Here is a 21895-nt window from a genome sequence, read left to right on the forward strand (position 1 = left end):
GGTGAAAACTGCAGGGGTGGTGGCCCCTGGTGAGGCCACAAAGCCTGCCAAGTTTCAAGAAGATAGGTGCAGGGGTTTGGGGGGAACTGCACTGCAAGCTGCTGACAGTCAAAACTCGTGACATAGATAACCCTGTTTGTGTTAAGGCGCAGCGAGCTGAAAACTGCAGGGGTTGTGGCCCCTGCTCAGGTCATGAAGCCTGCCAAATTTCAAGGAGATAGGTGCAGGGGTTTGGGGGGAAGTGCACCTCAAGCTGTGGACAAGAAGTCATGACATAGGTGACACTGTGTGTGTTAAGGCGCAGCAGGGTGAAAGCTGCAGGCCTGCTAGCCCCTGCTGTGGCCACGAAGCCTGCCAGCTGTCGAGGAGATAGGTGCAGGGGCTCCGGAGCCCTGCACCTCTAGCTGCTGACAGGCAAAACTCGTGACATGGGTGCTTGTGCAACTGACTGCCTCTGTCTTGGGGCAGTTGATTGTCTGTATTGATTATTTCCTTTCCTTAGTCTTTGGTTTTGTAGGTATTAATCGTTGCTAAACAAGCAAGGATTTGAGGCCTTACCACCTCTGCAGTTTTCACCCCCCGCTGGTGTAACACATACACGTTACATGAGTTTTGCTTTCAAGAATTTGGGTTGCAGTTCCTCCCAAACTCTGCACCGATCTTCTTGAAACTTGGCAGGCTTCATGCTCTCAGCAGAGCCTAACACCCCTGCAAGTTTCATTCAAATCAAACAAAAAAACAACAAAGTTATAGATATTTCATTGATTCCCCATTATACTCTATGGCCAGAGTGCTGAAGCTTTTCTGAAGCTTTTCCGACAAGCCTAAAGAAGCCAGTGCTTTGATCCAGACATGCTGGTTCAGATGCCAAAGCATCCGAAGCTTCTCTGGATCTGAAGCATGGTCTGAAGATTTGCACAGCCCTAGTAGATATGGTGGGAGGAAAAGTCTAAAAGAAAGGAGGGAAAGCTGGTATTTGAGTGGCTAATCAAATAGCAATTTACTTTTAGTTGTCAATCTCCCTTTTTATAAAACGTATTGTCTCATTTCCTCTACAATTATAGAGAAATCTAGGATTTAAGAAGACTGAAGCAGCAAAAGAGACTCTTCTCTGCCTGAGCATCTGAAACCAGTGAGTGTTACCTCAATAGCAGGTGATGTTCATACAAGAATGGATGTGTCTAGTACAGGGGGATTCAGTAGATCCTTGGGGAGGTTATCAGAAGTACAACTAAAATTGAGCCCCAGTCTTATTACAACTGTCCGCCTCATAAAAATCCCATGAAAATGTTATAATGAGGTGTTATATTTCAAGCACCACAAGTCTTTCAGAATGATTGTGCTGAAACAATTGGAAATCAAGTCCTCTGCTTTTAGTTACTGGTTAGTCATTAGTAAATGACTATATAAACTATGCTCAGTTATAAATAACAGAGCATGGTCATAATTTCATTCACAACAAGGTAGGGAATCAAATTCAAGTTTGCATAATTCCATACAGTTAAACTGGAGATAAATTAGACCATCATACTTTGGTAATGTGATCTATCTGTTAAAAATTACCAGCAGGGTCTTTACCTGTATGGTCTGTTTGGTGGTTTGAAGTCTTTGATCAGCCAGATGTAGTTGACATGTTAGTTTTTCACTGGCTTCCTTAAATTCTTTAACAGAAGATAGTGCTGCCCTTTTTGCATTCTGTAGCACAGCTATCTGTTGCTGCAAGGACCTAATTCGTTCCCACAATGAAGTAATGGAGCAGCCTGGCTTTTGGATCAGAATATTCCTCTTCTTCTCTCTGTTTGCTAAACATAAAATAACAGGTCACCAAACCGGTAATGTCTTGGCCAGATCATTATATTGGTTTTACATTACACTCTTTTTTCACTGTTTGTTTACAGACAGGAGTTCTGATCTGACAAGTTATTGAAATTGTTTTTATTAGGATACATGTTTATCATCTCCCAGACAGTCAAAAAGCCCGAGGCTGAGTTGATTCAGTCTTTGCAGGTTAGTCTAAGCTGCACAGAATAAACTGAAACAGAAGTGAACAGACCCTTTGAATCAGGAAATGCAGCCATATGCCTGCAGTGGCTCAGGCCAGAAACCAGGGGGTGCTAGGGCATGGCTCTCTGGCTGTGTGCACTCTCTCTTCCTGTTGCCCCCAAGGTCTCTGGGATTTGCAGTCCAGAATTACAGCAGCAGGACTGCACATTACTCATCATTTCCTGTTGTTGCTTCCAGGTGCCTCTGGGATTTGTAGTCCACAGTTGCAGCCAGCAGTAAGTTTGAGAGGGGGAAGGGGTGTTTAACCCCCCTCCCTGGCCCCAGACTCTAGCTGAGGTTTGCCTGGGGGGTGCAGTCCACTCCGTAAACTGGGCTTACCCCCCCGCCCCCCTTGTCAGCCAGCCCTCACTACTCCAGCTAGGGAGCAGAGGGGTGGGGCCAGCCCTGCTCTCTGAAACAGACAGCACAGCCCAGCCCAGGGCTGGAAAGCATGCTGGGATTCTGGGGGTCTGTGATTTAACTTGAACCAGGAAGGGGTTTGGGTCTGAAGTTTCATAAATCAGTTTGCCCCAAAGATTCCTGATCAAAGTGATGTCATTTAGATATGAAATGGTTGTTTATCCCTAACTACCAACCCTGCAACACCAACCTGGGATTTGAAAATAAAATGCTATTCTAACTTCTGGCTGATGCATAATCAATAGGGCTGTGCGAAACAGCACTGTTTCGTTTCAACGTTCATTTCGCCTTTTCAAAGAGCTGTCTTGACATGTTTCAATGTTTCACTCATAGCCTATAATGGGGAATAATGAAAATGCCTAAAACTTTGTCATTTCTTGCCTGATTCAGATGAAAATTGCAGGAACGAAGGCACGAAGCCTGCCAAGTTTCGCACAGCCCTAATAAGCAACAATGAAGGTTTTTAAGTCTTTAATGATAGATTTCTTTAAGGTTTAAGGTAAAACAGAATGCAGTTCTTTCTTTCTGTTTCCTAGCTATACTTGTTGGGAAGGACCAACAGTAATATAAAAGGGGGTAAACATTTTATTTAGTAAAATCAGTAGAGATGACTCTGAATATCAACAAATTGCATTAGCTGAACTTGAAGATGACATGTGACCTTATCACTTTTTAAACTACAATTTCTCTTTCAAATAAAATGGCATATTTTTCAAATATGTGTATATGTCAAATTTACACAAGCATACAGTAATACCTTATAACTTAGTAACTGAACAATATTGGTACAAGTACTCTGTACATGTCTTCAGAACTTGGAATAAAAGGTCCCTACAAATCATTCTCTCTCATGAGTTAGCCGAAACGTATATAATATTCCCACCTCTGTTTACAACTGAGGGATGAGCTGTTATGAAAGAATAGGTCTTCCTTCTTTGGGAATGTGATTTTTTAATGTCTATGTTCCTCATGTCACCCTAAATCAAAACAGCAGCACAAAAGATTAGCAGATTTCAACTTTGACCCACAAGCTGCAACATTCTGAAGTATACTGATTTTAACAGAAATAAATGTAAGAACTTACCTCCTCAAATATTGAAAAGTTAATACAAAGCTATGCAGAATTGTGGAGGAGAAAATTGTCCTACAATTTTGGCTAGTGAAAAGTATTAATTTTTTCTCCTTCCCATAAACAGCAGGAAAAGAAAATACTAAAAATATGTAAAAATAGTAAATGACAAACAAGGAGATAAAACCATATTATATACAATGTTATGGGAAATATACAATTCTAAGTATTCACTAATTATTGCTAAGATGAAAGGAGCTTCCTATTACTCCCAGGCCTAAAATATCCTATTTTTCACGATGCTCATCATCTGGCAAAGGTTGCCAATCCCAGCTCTCAACTGTTTGTCCTCTTCCCCATCTTTGCTGACAGCTGTACTCATCATCTAGTTAAGTGACCCTATTTAGGAAGACTTAAGTAAACAAGGCATTAAATATTTCAGCTGTCTTTTAATCATCCATAACTAGATTCCTTTCTGCATTCTGTGAAGGGACCTATGGCTTCTTTGGTCTTCACTTACTTTTGACATACGTGTAGAATCTACTTTATTGCTAGTTGCATCTCAAATTGTGCCTTGGCTTTCCTAATTTTCTACCTGTACGACTGTACAATATTCCTATATTTGTTCATAGTATATGACCAAGTTCCCCTAGTTATGTAACCTCTCAGAATATACACAGATACACATCTTTAAATGTAGGCAGACCTGCTTCTGGGTTTGCACTGGGTTTGACTACACATAAACCAGGAATCTGCCCAAGTGAACCCCGATTTGAATCCAAGGGGATTAAGGACCTGATAAATGCTCATTTGACAGAACTAAACAAAAATGCTATTTACAATATGCCTTAAGAAGACAGATAGCAAACGCTCAGTAGGCCCAGTAAGATTTTGTCAAAAAAGTTCTGAGAGGCATACACTTTCATAGGCAACAGCTTAGCTCATCAGATGCTATGAATGGAGCACAATTTATTTATATTGTAAATAACTAAAACAGCTCTCAGAAGGCTTAAAAAAAACAAAGTGATGCACAAGCTGATAAAAAACTGCTTTGGAGCAATATCGCATACAATGCATGCGTGACACACTACACCGGGGTGGGCAAAATGCGGCTCAGGGGCCAGATGTGGCCTGCCAGGCCATTCTATCCGGCCGGCGGGGCCCCTAAAAAATTTAGAAAATTAATATTAATCTGCCCTGGGTTGCCTGTCATGCAGCTCTCGATGGCTTGCCAAAACTCAGTAAGCGGTCCTCTGCCAAAAATAATTGCCTGCCCCTGTGCTACACTCATACCATAGCTTAGACCTAGTCAGACACATGCATGCATGTATGTGTAGAACTTCCTGTCCTTCTGCTTGCCAGGGAAAAATATGCTAAGCAAATCTGATAGCAAATGAAATGGCAGATCTAATCCTAAACCCCAAGATTCTCAGTTCAACAAACAACTGCCTTAGCCATTAGGTAACAGACTTCCTTCTAATTTATTGAGCCTACTTATGCCTTAGCAGCCCCATCTAAAAATTCTGGCTAAGATGTAGTGAGTAATATGTAGTGCTTTTTCGTCTACATCTCAAAATAATAGTGGATATGCATCAGGATTTTCATTTGACATTTGGTTTAAGTAGAAAGATTTGAAATAAATGTGTAAGAGGCACTATGGATGTACTGTCTCTGTTGTCTGAAAGAATAGAATTTCAATTCCAGCTCAGCCTTTTGTTTTTATTCACTCAAGTAAGGACCATATTAGCTACTTGTCCTACAGTAAAATGTTTTTACTAGCTTAGCTAAGGCACAGAATGTTTTTTAAATAGTTGTGTCTGCAACTTGTAGTACGTAGTAACAGTAGTAACAGGAACATTGTATGCAAGTCATGGGAAATGACTTATGAGAATTTCTCCAGTGCCTTCTAATGTTCCCATATAAGGTCATAAAAGGCAGATTGGTCAGTTTCCTCATAAATGACCAGTGAAGACTGAAAAGCAGGATGAAAGGTAGGTGATGGAAACCATGCTGACTCTGTTTTTAAAAAAAAGTTATTGAAAAGCAGCAGTTTCAACCTTTTTAGACTCAAGGCAGCCCCTCAATAAAACTAATCCCTTGTTAGACCCAAGGCACCCCCTCAAGAAAACTAGCTGTTAGCCTTCACTCATTTCTTGACTACAGAAAAATTATAAAGCAATCTTTCTCTTACAAAGACCATAACAGGTCACAATGGTTGTTGACACTATGGATTTCTATGTGAAATCATTGGGTTTACCTTGTGAATCATGTGTAGGTGTTTGTGTACTTAATAGTGCCAATATCGTGCAGCACTCCACGGCACCCTTAAAAGGATCTCAGGGCACCCAGGGTGCCTTGACACTATGGTTGAGAATCACTGCTGTAGAGTAACCATCCTTTCCTTTTTTTTTTTTTTAGTATACATCAGGGTGGATCCCACTGACTGTTAAGGAAGTTCCCTTCTAGATGGGGGAAAGGAGGAGTATCAGCTGTATCAATCAGATTTAGACACTGATATGATGAACTTGGCATCCAATCCAGTTGGTGTCACAAGCATAAACACAGAATGATAGAGCTGGAGGAAAAGTTAGGAGGTAGTCTGGTCTAATTCCCTACTCCCTAAACCATCCCAGCAAAGTGCTTTTCTTGGCTGCACTTAAAAACCAGTGATGGAGAGTCCATGTTTCCACAGCATCTCTAGGTAATCTGCTCCCATTGCTTATTCAGCCTCATAGAAAGTTCTTCTTAATATCCAACTTTATGTTTTCCCTGTTGCAATTTAAGACCATTATTTTTTGTCATTTCCCTTATATATGTTTGGAATAATCTATCATAATCCATTTTATAACAATGACTTCTGTATTTGAAAGCTAATAAAATGCCTTCTGTCTTCTTCCCATACTAGTTCTTCAAGACATTTTTTTCATGTTTTGTTAGACCTCTTTGGTCTATTAGTTGCTTTCTCCTGGACTCTTTCCAGTTTCTTCTCGTCTTTCTTACAGTGTGGTACACAAAACTGGACACAGTATGTCAAGTGAGCCTCACCAGTGTTGAACAGAGTGGAAGTTGATTCCCATGAAATGCATACAATGCTCCTGTTACTACATCCTACTATGCTATGGGCTCTTTTTGCAGCAATAGCATAATGTTGATTCACATTCATCTTGTGGTCCACTATAATCTAGGTCCTTTTCCATAGCACTGCAGCCTTGTGGCTTGCTATCAAATTTGTATTTGTGCATTTCATTATTCTGCCCTAAGTGCAGTGCTTCGAGCTTGCCTTTACTGAATTCCATCTGATTCATGTTTAACAAACAAACAAAATCTCAAATCTGGCAGCATTTATGAAATTGTTACCTGCACTCTAGAGTGATATACCGTGTCTTTGACTTGTCAGCTAATTATGACAATGGCTAGAGATGCTTAGAAACTCTCCATGCTGAAAGCAAACCTCTAAGACAACTTTCAACAAGTCAGATACAGCTGCAAAAGAAAAGACAATCTGAAATACTTAGTCTCTCCAGTGCAATACACCAAGGACCTCCCCCCCCCCATGTCTTCTTTATACTAGGGCTGTGTAAATCTTTGGTCCCTGATTTGATTCGGCAAAGATTCTGCCCAATTCAGTGGCCGAATCTCCAAATCCAAATCGAATCAGAGGACCCTTTAATTTCTCCAAATCAAATCAGAACCCTCCAAATCAGTTCAGAGAAATTTGGAAAGATTCAGACATAGACACAGCTTTAAATGTTTTTTCTACATACCTCTAGGTAGCAGGCAGCTTGTGAATGCTGAGATGCTGAGGTGCATGGAACATTCCACGGGAGTGTGGGAGGCTCCCCAGTACGCTTGGCAGCAGACCCAGAAGTGGACCAGAAGCACTTACAGTCCACTTCTGGATCCATCGGGGAGTGTGCAGGGGGCTCCTGGTGCCTCCTGGGTTAGGAGGGGGCACCCAGGGTCCCCCCGTGGCTGATCACTGAGCTGGGGGGGGGGGGGGGGGCAGCGTGCTCCCCAGCAGACCTGGAAGTGGACCATAAGTACTTCTGGTCCACTTTTGGGTTTACCGCTGAGCACATGGAGGGTCCCCCTGCACTCACGTAGAACGCTCTATCCACCCCAGCATTGCAGCGTTCACAAGCCACGCTGGTACCTCGAGGTATGTAGAAAAAACATTTAAAGCGGTGTCTACATCCAAATTGCTGACTCTCCAAATCAGCATCGAATCTTCAGATTCGGATTCGGCCAAATTGAATCAGGGACAGTGATCCGAATCAATTAATCGAATCACTGTCCCTGATTCAGGCCAACTTCGAATCCAAATGAAATAGGGCCCACTTTGCATACCCCTACTGTATACTTGTTTCCTAGCATCAATTCCAGTTTTGGAAGAATGCTAGTTAACATACTGATATAGATGGAATCCTAAGGTAACTGTAGAGATGAGTTTAGGGGATGCATAACAGGTCTCGTGGGTCTGTTACCCTGGCATCTGGTGCCTCATGGGGCCCAACCTGCCTGTTGGCTCTTCCCAACCCCACCTCACCTCTAGTCTCTCACCTGCCATATCTTTGGTATTATTGTTTAGTTTATTGAAGAGGTGGTCCCTGGGGCCAGAAGTAGCTCCTTTGATTCCTTTGCCCACTGACTCTGTTCTTGCTGCTAGGTCCAGCTAGGTCTAGCTTCCAGACCAGCACAAGAAAGCTGTTTAGGCTTGTACCCAGGCCTTAACAAGAAGGGGATGACAACAAACAAACAGAAAAACCATAATGGACAAAGGATGAACAGCCCACCTGGTATTAAGATAAGTGTGTGGATGAAGGAACAAGGGAATAAAGAGGGAGACAGGAAACCAGATACAAGGGGTGTGTCTACAAATGCAATTAATGTGACTGAATATACCCTGGCTCAGTTTAAGTAAATTATTCTACTGCGACCTAATTGCTGTGCATGTATAGACATTGATGCTTTGCTGCACAGCCAATTAGTCTGCTGCAGAGTAAAGTATCTTGTGTAGACACACCCAAGAAGATGGAGTCTGGGAAGAAGAGATCAGGGCTAGAAGAGAGCTTTGTAGAAAGGAAGACAGAATATACCAGAAGTACTGCAAGGTTAGTGCTTTAATTTAGGAGTGAAAGGGAAGAGAAAATGAACAAATTAAGGAACAGAAGTTACAGAAAACAGATAAATGAATAATTATTAGGTGAATGTTGGGACAAAAAGAAGCTGAGAGTCCCTGTTTCCCAGCAAGAAGGCTGAAGAGGAAACGAGACAACAGCTAGGAGAGAACTTTCATAAAGTTTTATTTTAGTTCTTTCTCAACAGAATTTTTCAAAAAATATCCTGTTTATGGGATATTTCTTATTTCGTCTTTTTTCATTGTAGGTCAGAATAAAAATGTTCTCAAAATGCAACATTTTCTGAACTGAAATGCCAGTTTCTACAAAGTAATAGAATACAGTGGTGGTAGGGGAAGAAGGAAAAGAAAAGATGGCAAAAACCATAATATATCTTGGTATATAAACCCAAAGGTACCGTACTCACTTGAGACAGCAATTTATGACTTCATTCCAAAGATGCAAAAGGCCAAATCTATAAGTTATTTGGAGGCTAAAAATACAGGGAGGTACCCAGTGGGATACTTTGTTCCTGCCCAAGAGCCTAATTCCCTATGAAATCAATAGGAGTTTGGCACCTAGGCACTTCTGAAGATCCCAACAGGCACCCATCTGCATCTTTAAGACTCTAAATGCCTTTAAGCCCTTGGGCCAAAGGCTTACATTGAATATTTTACAATGTTATTTCTTAATTTTGCCCACAACTCCCTCTCCACGTACACAGTACAAGAAAAGATTATTTTATTCAAGTTCTTTTTCATATATGTAATCCACTTTAAATACAGTTCTTGACAGGTTTGATTCATTTGTTCAACATACGCTTCTTGGTTGCTTCATATTATATCCAGAAGGACAGAACAGAATCCAGTTGCAGTGCAAAATGCAACTGTAAGTGAAAAAGCATAATTCAATTACTGAATTCAGTCTACTGACCATAAATCCAAAAATCCAAACTTTTAAGTCTTGGATCTCAAAACTGCAAAACAAACATCTCCTCTTATTTTAAACTATACTACTCAGACCTTCTGTCAACCAACAATTTAGATACTCTACCATGTATGCCATTTATTTTAAATTATGCTTAAATGCCCTAATTCAGTGGCCCGCAACCTTTTTACCCCACAGCCCAGGATTTGTGGTGCCAAGTCCCTCTACAGGTTGGATCCAAACAGTAGGCCCAATCCAGCTGCAGGGGGGTTTGCACAGCCCAACACTGATCCATCTATCCGCGGTGGGGTGCAGTGGCCCTAATGCAGATGCTTGAGGGGGAACGGCATGGTTCCAATTCTGATCCAGATGTGTGGGTTAGGACAGAGTAGCTCCAATCTGGACACACAAGGGAGACAGATGAGCCCTGATCCAGATGCACCTGTGGGGAGTGGGGCAGAGAGACCTTGGTCTGGATGCGTGTGGGGGAAGGAGACAGGAACCCGGTCCCAATTCCAATGCACAGTGGGGGGAGGGGATGAGGGAATGGAGAATTTCATCTTTGATCCAGACATGTGGGTAGGAGTGGGAAGATCAGCCCAACCCAATCTGGATGTGCCAGGGAAAGGTCCGGCCCTGATCCTGCTGCACAGGCACTGGCCCAGGCAAGGCTGTATCTGGCCATCTGGAGCTTTCACTGCTCTCCTCTGCCAAGATTTCTAACCCAGGGGGATTCCCATGAGCCAGATATCACAGCTCTTCAGGCTGGATTTGGCCCATGGGCTAGTGGTTGAGCACCCCTGCCCTAATTAACACCAGACTCTCCTCTAGTAACGATCTTTCTTCTGATCACATGTGAAGTAAGAAATCTGCTCATGAGGCAGTTCCTGAAGGGAGAAATAGGTTTCTTGGCTGCCCTCATAATATTCTTTAACCCAAGTTTGGTCCTGAAAAAAGGTGTTAGCAGAATATGTGCTTCCTATGATGGTTTGCAGGATGATGGCAAATTCATTTCTGTCTTCCAACAAGGACTAATCACCAACCATGGTCTCACAAAATGAAGATGCTTGAGAACTAAAATCTTCTTTCCAATGCATGGTAAGTTAAGCCACTTTCAGGAACTCTTCCTGGAACCAAAGATAATTTACATCCAACATATAAACCCATAGAAAAACAACAGGGAAACTGCTAATCAGGGGCAGATGCAGAAGGAGTGCAATGGAACATTTGCACCCCTCCCTCTTTGCTTCCTGCTCAACTCAAACTTTAAAAACAACTGCCTAGGAGGGGCAGTGGCATTTCTATTCAGGTAAGGCAGATGGAGTCAATTGACTTCATGACTCATTATCATCTACCTGATTCCTGCTAATCTCTATCCACTCCACAGATATTAACTACCCTCTCTTCTTTTTAATGGTCTTGATGTTTCACTATTCAAAATGTCTATTCTTTTGCAATTTTGCTGCCTGTTAGCTAATCTTGATAATGCCTCTCTTCTGTTTCATAGCTCTGAAGGATGTTTTTAGCTCTAGCGAAAAATCTTAACTCAGGTGTAGTAATATTAACTCAGTGTGGAAATGACTGACAGTGAAGTATCGGAAGGACTCAAGGTGCTCAAGACTAGATTTTTCCTTACAGATCTGAGTAAGGGATGTACATTTAACTATAAGAGACTAATGACATTATCTTTTGACTATTTTGACCTAGTTTGTTTGGGTTTTTTTAATTTAGTATATAATCTATACTAATTATAGATCTATACTAATTACTGATTTTTGCTTTGATTTTAAGCCAAATAATACAGCACTAAGCCCCTAGCATATTAGTAAACCTTCTAGTTTATCTTTAAATGGAGAAAAAAGTGTGTCATATTATAAAAGATAATGCACCAAATTACCTATACACCCCTCTTCAAAATCCCAGATCTGCCCAGGCTTCTAATATATTCTGAATTTAGAGATTATAAATGAGAAGTTGTAATGATTGCTAAGGTAAACCATAAAAGGAACAATATCAAGACAAAAAGAAAATTGCTAGTATGGATATGGATATCATGCAGGCACTTCTGATCCTAAAAAAGTATTCAATTAGAAAAACACTTGGGCAAGGAACAGAATTTACTGGCAGCTCAGCTCAGCTCAGCTTTCACAGCTCATAACCAACAATGAACATTCTCCAAGATCCCATTGCTAGCACGTTTAGGAAGATGAACTCCATAACAGAATTAGTAAGACTGCCACTGGACTGACTAGTCCAAAGAGGAGCAACATAAATAATAACCCTGTAAATTATAAGAAATATTTACTAAAAATGATTTGTAAATTGCATAATTGTAATATACACAAGTAATAAATTACCTTTTCCTGATATAGCTGGTTCTTGTCTTGCAAATGTACATTGTTTTGGGACATCTGATGATCTTTTATTTGATTTTTTTCCTGCTGATCATTTTGGTCCATTAGTGAATCAACATTTTGGGCCATTTTTCTAATTATTACTCTCAAACTTTCCGAAGCTGGTATTTCAGAGTCACTGAAATTGCATATATTAAAATGAACAAAAGGCCCGTTAGGAATATTAAATCATACACTACAGGAGCAGAAAATATGCTACATAACCCATGACATACCACATTAAAATAACCACTTTAATAAAGAATAAACAATATATAATCTTAAAATAATTAATATTGTTTCATTCAGTGGATATATAGAAAAATGTATTTGTAAAAATCAGGTTTGGAAATAATTCATAATTAAAAAGAAATCTTAATTTACTAATATCAATCATGTTACTGAATCCTGCTTGAGCCTAATGCCTGCTATGGCAAGTGCTTTTTCTTGACAGACCAAAAATTTCACATATTGGAAAAGCTATGCTATACTATATATTCTAAACCCTGTGACCTGACTCCTAAGATATACTAGAATCTTGTTAAAAACAGCTGCTACTTAACTTCAACATGTAAAAACATAATGAACAAATAAACAAAAAAGCAAAGCTAATCCATTCATGTAAAGACCCAAAACAATTCTTCCAGTGTATACCTACCTAGAATAGATAGCTTGAGTCCTAACAAATGCCTAAAATGTGGGTTAACTTTAAACTAATGTTAACACAGACATTGTCTAGGAGAGAAGTTGTCAACCAGGGAGCCATAGCACCTTGGGGAACCTTGAGATCCTTTCAAATGTGCCATGGGATGCCACCCATATTAGCACTGTTAGGTGTACAAACATGATTCACAAGATAAAGCCAGCAATTTCAAACAGGAATACATAGTATTAAAAACATTCTGATCTGTTGTGGTCTTTCTGAATTCTCAAAACAGAAAAACTGTTCTATTATTTTTCTGTAGTCAAGAATAAGTGAGAATTAAGAGATGGCACTTTCTGAGGAATGCCTGAGTCTAAAATGGTTGAGAACTAAGAGATTGAAGAACACCCATTAAATGCTGTGTTTATGGTTAAGGCTCATTACAATGCAAGTTTCTTTGGCATGAGGGATGTGTAAGATTCTATAAAGCAACCTGTTCATTTTCACTGCCCTTAAGTATGAAATGATTGTTCAGTACCAACATAGCTCTCTGTTAAATATGACTTGTTTCACTTGAACTTTGAAAATTAGTCTTTTGGTGATACATCTAACTGCAGCTCTATAGAGTTTACTGACTCCTTTAAACTTGATATTCCTCTGTTAAGAGTTCTTACAGAACAGAGAAAGTGCAGGTCCTGAAACCTTGGTTTTGCTCTGAACTTTGTCTTCATCCTGCTGCCTTGTTTTAGATACATTGTACATCTCTTTACAACATTCATTTCCATAGCCTTTGGAAGAATGCTCACCACATTGCCCCTAACAAGAATTCCACTAGTATTCAAACTTCTGCTCTACCTTCCTGCATATGATTAAACAGTCCCAGCCAGAAGGCAAGCACCTGCCTAAAATTACCTGTTCTCATAGCTACATGTTGACCTTTTCACCCACAAGAAGGCCTACATTTTTTTTTGAGAGTCCATGGAGACTGTAGTTCATTTGAAAGAACGGTCTGGGACATATGGTCTTCCATCCCATTCATCTTGAGCTAGCTCATCATCAAGTTTATTTCAAGAGTTGTGAGGAAGATGGGAAAGTGAAGCCAGAAGATTTGGTTGAAACAAGATACTTTAGTACTCTACCACTTCCTAAACCAACACATTGACTTGAAGGTGTCACTTCAGTGGTTACATTGACATAAAGCTTATGTACAACTGAGTGGAGATTCAGGGCACTTATCTAATAAATCTACACCAAACTTAAAAGCAGTGTTTAAAAAAATGTCTGTATGATCGATCAGAAGCTCTTCTAGTTTATCAATGTGTCTCACTGACTGGGGAGAGCAGAAAAAAGTAATGTTCAATATAACGTTCTACTGCTCAAACACCACGGAGGGATATCCATTTGTGTTCTTTCTCAGTAGCTCAATGCTTTGAAAGAATGTTATTTCAACTAGAAAACAAGGGACTTGAATCTAGAAACACAGGACCAAATTTCAATGAAAAAAATAATATATTTATGGCTATGGAAAAAAGGTAATTAAATAAGGACATTTCACTTTCTTCTTGAGTTTTGATTCTCTGAATCATGCTTCTTCAACAGAATTTTACTCTGGATTAAGGGTACAGTTGTAAAAGAAGATAGCTTCTCATTAGCTGATACACCATTTAAAGCCACTAAATAACTTTTCCCTTGATGGACATTTTGTTTAACTGAGCAATTCATGGGGGTTCAAACTACTGAATTAAAACAAAAAATAAATATAAATGGAAACAGAGCTAATGGCAGCAAAAGGGAATACCACCTACTTTTTAACTGTAAAAACAGAAAAAAACCCCTAGAAATTAAAATATCAACAATAACAGCCATATGATTACTCTGTTTTGTATTGTACTTTCCACCCGTATCTCTCAAGATAGTTTCCCAAGGTTGGTACACATCCTTATCTCCATCATTTGCATGTGGAGAAAAGGAAATGTTAAGGCATTTGATCCAAGTCACACAGAAAGGTCCTCCAAAGGAATTGGAGTTACCTTACCCTCCCCATCTGCTGCCCTAACAAAGAATGTTAGATTGAGAACTTGCTTCTTATTGCCTTTTAGAGAAAAATGAACTGAAAAGTAGGAGGTTAGGAGGCATTTTATACCCATTTGCCCTCGTGGCTTACTGCTTCCTCAAATGTGGGGTGCAAGGGAGAAAAATTCTAACTGTTCAAGAGCCTTACCAGTGCTATTTGAGGTAGGCCTTGTGGGTCAGGACTGGGGATCTATGCATTAATACTTACCTTTAAAGAACTAATTTTTAACCATCATTCAATTAAGGTTAGTACAATGACTGTGCATAAAACATACATGAAATAATTAGTGTGGATGGTTCTTAATTTAAAGGATGTTAAACAGCTTGTAGACATCTGCTAGCAAGCTGAAATGGGTCATTCAAAATTTATCTAACTAAATTAAGGGGAAAAAATGTTTCTCCTCCCGGGTCGGTATGTCACAAGATAACTAAACCGACTTACTAGGCTTGCCTGGGAATCCTTAGCTGTCAGTGGTGAATATGCAAAGGGCCAGCAAATTAAATCAACCTGCCAAACTGTCAATTTCAAGCCTCATGACTGCATGAAAATAGCATCACTGGAAGAAATCAAGCATTGCCTTCTTTTGGGTTTCCTGGCACCTATTCAAATACTCATGCAGTTGTGGCTAATTTTGCATGCAAATTTCAGTCAATAAGCTCAGAACAAGACCTCCCAAGATATTTCAAAGGATCTGACAGTATTTTTTCTGAATACCAAATCGGCAGTAGTTGAAATTCAATCTCCATTTGCTAGAGCTTTACATATGCACAGTGTCCCCTCTACAGAGGTAAATTAATGAGAGCCGTACCTGCCTTCACTCATATCCTCCCAGCCGTCCTTATTGAAGTTCTCAATTACGTTGCTCGTAACCTTAATGGACTGTTTGCGAAAAGCTTGGTGACGTCCCAGAGAGCTCTTTTTCTTGGCTGTTTTTAATTTAACCTTGGTGCTCGGTGTCTTACAATTATGTTGTCCACAGGTTGTTTTCACAGGGACTATGGGAGCCACTGCTTTGGCTTTGTCCAGTGAACTCTTCAGCTGCTGTACTTGGCTCAGCAGATCTTCATTTTCATTTCTCAACCCATTAGCTTCTGCCACTTGCCTCTTCAGAGAAACAGCTTCTCTCTCTAGCTCATCAATCACTAATTGAAGCTCTGCTTTGTCTTTCTTTATTTCTCGAATCCTTTTTAGTAGCTTCTCAAACTCTCTCTCTCTCATGTTTGCATCTTCCCTTTGCAGTTTTAGAGATGCTTTTAGATCATTTCTGTCCTTGGTTACCTCTTTATTTACTTCTTTCAGCTTCTTTGATTCCCTCTCAAGAGCTTTGAATCTTCTTTCCAATTGGCACACCTAATTAAATTGCGTTTTAAAGTAAAAAAATTACACCTCAATTTGAACCTTTTAAACAGGAACAAAAACAAACAGTTACATCTTAAAATCATATTTAACTTTATGAAAATAAAATTGATTTTAGGACAAGGACAAAAGCAATCTAAAGTCCCTAATTTTAAAATAATTCCAAGATAGTAGAGATGAACACATTCTAACTGCAATATTACAACTGTTAAGCAAAGGGCAGATGGTAGAAGAAGTTAAAATTCCAGACAAAGTGACACAGAGTTTAAGTACGCTAATGAACTTTACTAATGCATTTTGAGATCATTGCTGATTTGGTTATACATACTAATTGATTCTGAACAATGTTTTCAGGAAAAAAATTATAACACAATTTTCCACAGGGTATTTAAACAAATAGTCTTTGATACATTTATTTAAAACCAGTATCCTCTGAAAAAAATCACAGCCAAAGGCATTAAGAAAAACTTAGGAACTAAATAATATGAAGTCAGAGAACTTTTCTATTCACATAACTTTTCTATTCACATAAGAGCAGAATCCATGCCATCCTAGCTTGCCAAACAAGAAATAGAAGCATTTGCCTGGAAAATACATATTGCTTCTTACACACTACATAATCTACGCAAACTCAGGGTTCCCCATAATAAACTCTAATTCTTATTGCCCTGTAGTGCTATTTCCTCATAGTTTAAACCAAATACAACTGTTTCTGGAACTGAAAGGACAGTTTACTCTGATTGAGGACCTGGGAAATAAAAAATTACTCAGGGTGAAGTTTTCCAAAGCACTAGATTGTCTTTCGAGCTATCAATCAGCATAACTTGGGCTCATAAGACACTTAGATATTTTTGAAAAATCTCACCCCCTACTACAGATATACCAATTTTTCCCTACTCTGACTTCAGTAAGGGCTGCTTAGACCTCAGAATTTTTTAAAAATAAGGTTATATATTCAGACATCCACAGAAGAATTTTGAAGTCTAAGGCTGTACAGATGTTGCCTTTTGCCCCTAGATCGTATGGCCATTCACACCCATCGTCCCACTTCAAGCACTTATGAAGCATACCGAATAAAATGTTCTAACACATCCTGACAGTTTACAAGAGGAAGACTTCATTTTAAGCTATTGTGTGATCACTTCTATGTACACTACACAAACACATGTAAATCAGGAGAAAAATATTTTTTTAAATAAAATTAATGAATGTTGTAGATGTTGGATTTTTAGACTATAAGTTGGTGTTTTCTGGTTCTGAGATGGCAAAACCCCTTGCTGAAAGTAGTATTTCTGGGGGCAAAGGGAGGGGCTTCTGGTGGCAAAGGTCAAGGGTTGGGGGAGGGACTTCTGGTCCCAAGATGGTGACCAAGGGGCAGGGCACCTGTCAAGGGGCAGGGCTAGCCATGCAGCCCTCGACAGCTTGATAAAACTTGGTAAGTGGCCCTTGCCTGAAATAATTGCCCGGCCCAAGACAATCAGGACTGCCCCAAAGGAGATGTCTGTTTACAGGATAACTTCAGACACTCATTCTATAAGATATTCACCAGTTTCAGCACTAAGTAGCAAGATGAAATGCCAAAAAACAGTATCAAGGTCAAAAACATATAAGCTGTACACTATTTCTAAAGAAATACAACTAGGATTCACAAAAAATATTGGACAGATAGATTATTTCTTATAAATCTTACAGAACTATCCTGCATGCAGTAGTATAGTTTTCGTTCAAATGAAACCATAGGGTCGAAGTGAACAAGTTAAATTAGGGACAGTGTTGTTCAAACTTCCCCGGACACCTTTGCCAATAACCTTGTAATCCACCTTCAGGCTCTATGTTTATGCATTGCTGACCTTCCTTGAGGTGAGGGGTAATTACAAAGAATGAAGGCTTATGTTACAAGTACATAAATTCATTGGGTGAAATCCTGAACCCAATAAAGTAGGAGACTTTTGCTATTTATTGCAACAAAGCCGAATTTGAAGTGAAAGGCAAGTATACTCTTGTAGTTTAGCACACAGTATAGTTAGCTCCTCTGACCTTCGTTGTTTTAAAGACCTAGGAGATAAGAACATCTTGTGTGTCCACTGACATTTAAAGTCATGTACTGTGGTTGAAAGAAGGAAAAAAACCCCCAAATGAACAACTTCTGGGCCAACACACTAAGGTAGCAACATAAAACTATATGAATCCATAGAGATAAAAATTATGCAGTACCTGGGAAACAAAATTATAATTCTGAAATATAGATTATAATTACACATAAATTGTGTGACATCCTAGACTGTAGCACTCAAATTATTTCAATTACTCACTCTACCTTATGATAAATGAATGTGAGCATCTCCTGTTCTGTGTGTTATTATTTTAACATGATGTTTGTCATTCAGTAATACCAAGATGACAGCCTTCATTACCTGACCATATGGCAAATGTTAGAAGTATATGCAATCACATCATCTGCTGTAAATTACTGTACTTCCTACAAGTTATTTCACAGATATAGGATAAATAGCATTCACCATACTGATGTTTTAAGTTACATATTCGTACGTATTCAATGTCATAAAAGATGTATAAGTAATTAGACGAATATTGTTTAGCCAAATGACAAATTAAAGGAATAAACCTGTTGCAAGAATGCATTTTCTTTGCAGCAACCAAACCATATGGTAAAATACAATTGAGCCCTCTTAAGTGAACACCTGTTAACATGCTAAACTACTTGTAAAAAATATAAATATGAATACAAGCTGTAACTTGTTAAGAATATCTAGTTATACAAAATCAAATGTGCAAGATGATGTATAGCGAGTGGGATCTTCTTAAATATGCTTGTTAAACCAAAGCATAATAAATATATGCATACTAAATATATACTGTAACATTTTCATACATACTACTGCTCAAAAGTTAATATATTAGTAGCACATTAATCACCACATCTCTATTATGCACACATTTGATTCTTTAGCAGACAGTTGCAGTGGTTTACATCTGATATTGTGTAAACATTAATAAACTTTGGCAAAAGAAAATTAATATTACTGATCTCAAAAACTGTAAAAAATAAGTATATGCTGCAAGTTTGCTGACTTTTGCAATTCATTTTGTCTTTAAAAACATTTGTAATTTACTTTGACCTTAATGGTATTTATCCCATCTGATTCATCAATATCTACTGCAGTAGCATTGATTTTTGACACAATTTTGGCAGTAAGTGTTTTTGAATTATTAAAGGAAATTAAGGATAGAACACTTAAAATCATGAGTAGTGACTATAACATATAATCCTTTATATTAAAATTTAGATTTAGCTCACTGGGCTCAATATCCTACCTTCTGTAATGTCTGATCTGATATTTCTTTCACATTCTTCTTTGGAGAACTGTTCTTGACCCCATCATCTTCACCAAGTCTAAAGAGCAGCTCTGTCACAGAATAAATAATATATTTTGACATCTAATATTCCACTAAAACAATATTCAAACATTTTAAGGAAATCTGCTCTTTAGTTTCACAATTATAAATAATGTAGTCTATTTTCTTGTCAAGTTTTTTGGTCAGTCTCTAAGGAGTGACCTCTTTTCAAAGTCTTATATCACATAATTATGAATCTTCGTAGCATCACAGTGTTTTTTTCTACAGTACAAGCTTTTCAAAGGTTCAATAGATCTGCAGGTTAAAGATGCTATACTTTTATTCCCATTTTCATTCTTTTATAGACTATTCCCTCTATGCCTTAAAAGCAGAATTCATTGCCTTTTTATCTACACAGTCACTACCAGTTTTGTTCTCCAGGTCTCATCCCCTGCCAGGAGGGATCAGAGTGATTGGTGAACAAAGCAAACAGTAACAGAATTAGGATGGATGGAGACTTTAAACCCTTTTTTGTTAAGGAAAAGATCACACACTTTACAAGATAAATCACACAAATCATTCCTGTGCAATGTTCTGAATTCATAACAATTAGAAACCCATAAAACTAACTAGTTTGAACTTGGCTCTCTCCACCTTCTATGGTGAGCTAAACACTTCAGATGCTACAAATTCCCCCAAATAAGGGAAATCTAAAAAATAAATTGTCTATAAAGAAAGCCCACTAACAGAAGTGAAACGGTAGTAATATTATAAAAGAACAAAAAGGAAAAATAATCGTATAGTGATTTTTAGTGAAGGGGAAATATAATAGTAAGCTACAAGGAAAACAGATGGTAGAAATGCTAATCCAATACTTAGATTTTTTTAATTTAAATTAATTGAAAGAATAAATATCTATGTTACATACTGAAATGTTGTTTTAGAAGTATCATTTTAAACCACAAGCAGACACTAGAGGTCAGTTAAAACTTTTGATTTATAAACAAAGAAGGAGTAGAAGAAAAGAGTGTTACCCTCTGTAGATTAGCAATCCTCTTGATATAAACAGTGACTAACAAGTTTGTTAGAGTGAATTAGACCTTTCTTTTGTCTTTGGAACATGTCATGGCCAATTAAAACTTCTGTATTCATAAAATAAATGGAGCACTATTCTGAAGATAATAAAAGCTGAAAAAGGTAAAACTATGCATCTGGGGAATATGTACCTTTACCTTGATATTAATATGTTAGTTCCCATGTTATTTCTGAGTACAGTCCCCCAGCTCTGTGGTACTGAATACATTTACAACAGTCTTTAAGTAACACACAAAGCTAATATGAACATGCTTTTCATCTTTTTCTAAATATTCACTCATTTGAATGTCTACTGTAGTTTTTATATCAACATTTACTATACTAAAAAAATAAGGTGATTTTTCCATGGTTAAAAGAAACAGATCAAAGCAGACAAAACACTATGTTTATAACACAACTAGATTAATATACATATTATAACAGTGTCTAAAATAAGCATGTTATACACAGTGAACAAACAATATTATTGGAAGAAAGGTGGAAAATGTAGTTCTAACAAATTTATGACTGACAGAAATACTTTAATCACAAAAAAAAAATTAAGAGGAATTACTAGCCATTGATACGAGTCCCTCTCTAACAAGCAAAAATACATAGCTTATTTCACCCGTGTTGTTTATTATAATTCTTTTATAATGGTTCAATGGAAATAGCTGATAATGAAAAAGCACTGCCTATATAGCTGTCTGTCTGCCTATGACAGCAACTGGATTCATCTTACTAACTTACCCAGTAATACATAAGTTCTATTGGTGACAGAACAAAGAAAAAAACATTAACTGTTCATTCACAGACAGACTCACAAGCCATAAAAAAGGATATTCTTTTAATAAAATGACAACCATCTTACAACAGTATAGTTATGTCACACTGAGAACACAGCTTTAGCATAGAATATTTAGTAGGGCTGTGCAAAACGGCTATATTTTGTTTCGGTTTTGGCCGTTCTGGAGGACAGTGATTCATTTCAGATCGTTGTTCCGTTATGATTCTGCTGAATCTGTACTGGAGTTTTGACGCTGTTTTGGCACTGATTCAGAGATTCGGATAAGCTGGGGAGAGGCAGGCACAGTCAGGCAGCTGCAGGTTCTTGTGTGGTTCCTCCAGCCAGGAGACCCCAGAGGCCCTGATCGCTGCTGCAGCAGCTGGTGAATGCAGGGGTTTTTTTTGTTTGTTTGTTTGTTTTTTAAGTGCCAGGAGGCTGGGGATGGGTGGGGGATGGGGCCAGGCAGGGCAGCCATGGAGGCTTCTACCACGGCTCCTCCAGCTCTGTCTGCCTCTGCCCTGGTGGGTGGAGCCGCGGGAGAAGCCCCTGTGGCTGCCCTGCCTGGCCTCATCCCCTGCCCAGCCCCAGCCTCCCAGCACTTTAAAAGGAGGGCTCCGGGGCGGTGCCAGACTATT

The 21895-nt window shown here is 38.8% G+C and overlaps 1 protein-coding gene across 8 annotated transcripts in view; it reads right to left on the minus strand.

Moving 5' to 3' along the window:
• The window catches only part of CNTLN (centlein), a 369536-nt gene that overhangs the window by 110679 nt on the left and 236962 nt on the right, over nt 1–21895 (minus strand). For 7 of the 8 annotated variants that reach the window (XR_009460954.1, XM_059724694.1, XM_059724692.1 and 4 more), the window contains 5 exons: nt 19379–19470; nt 15495–16036; nt 11934–12108; nt 3347–3440; nt 1579–1802 (listed from right to left, as the gene is read on the minus strand). Coding sequence is in view for 7 of the 8 variants with exons in the window: in XM_059724694.1 (XP_059580677.1) it covers nt 1579–1802; nt 3347–3440; nt 11934–12108; nt 15495–16036; nt 19379–19470 (1127 nt within the window). In the remaining variant the exon portion in view is untranslated. The remainder of the gene's footprint in view (nt 1–1578; nt 1803–3346; nt 3441–11933; nt 12109–15494; nt 16037–19378; nt 19471–21895) is intronic. The other variant, XM_059724696.1, reaches the window with a different exon arrangement.

Source organism: Alligator mississippiensis, chromosome 3, assembly GCF_030867095.1.
Source record: "Alligator mississippiensis isolate rAllMis1 chromosome 3, rAllMis1, whole genome shotgun sequence".
NCBI lineage: Eukaryota > Metazoa > Chordata > Crocodylia > Alligatoridae > Alligator > Alligator mississippiensis.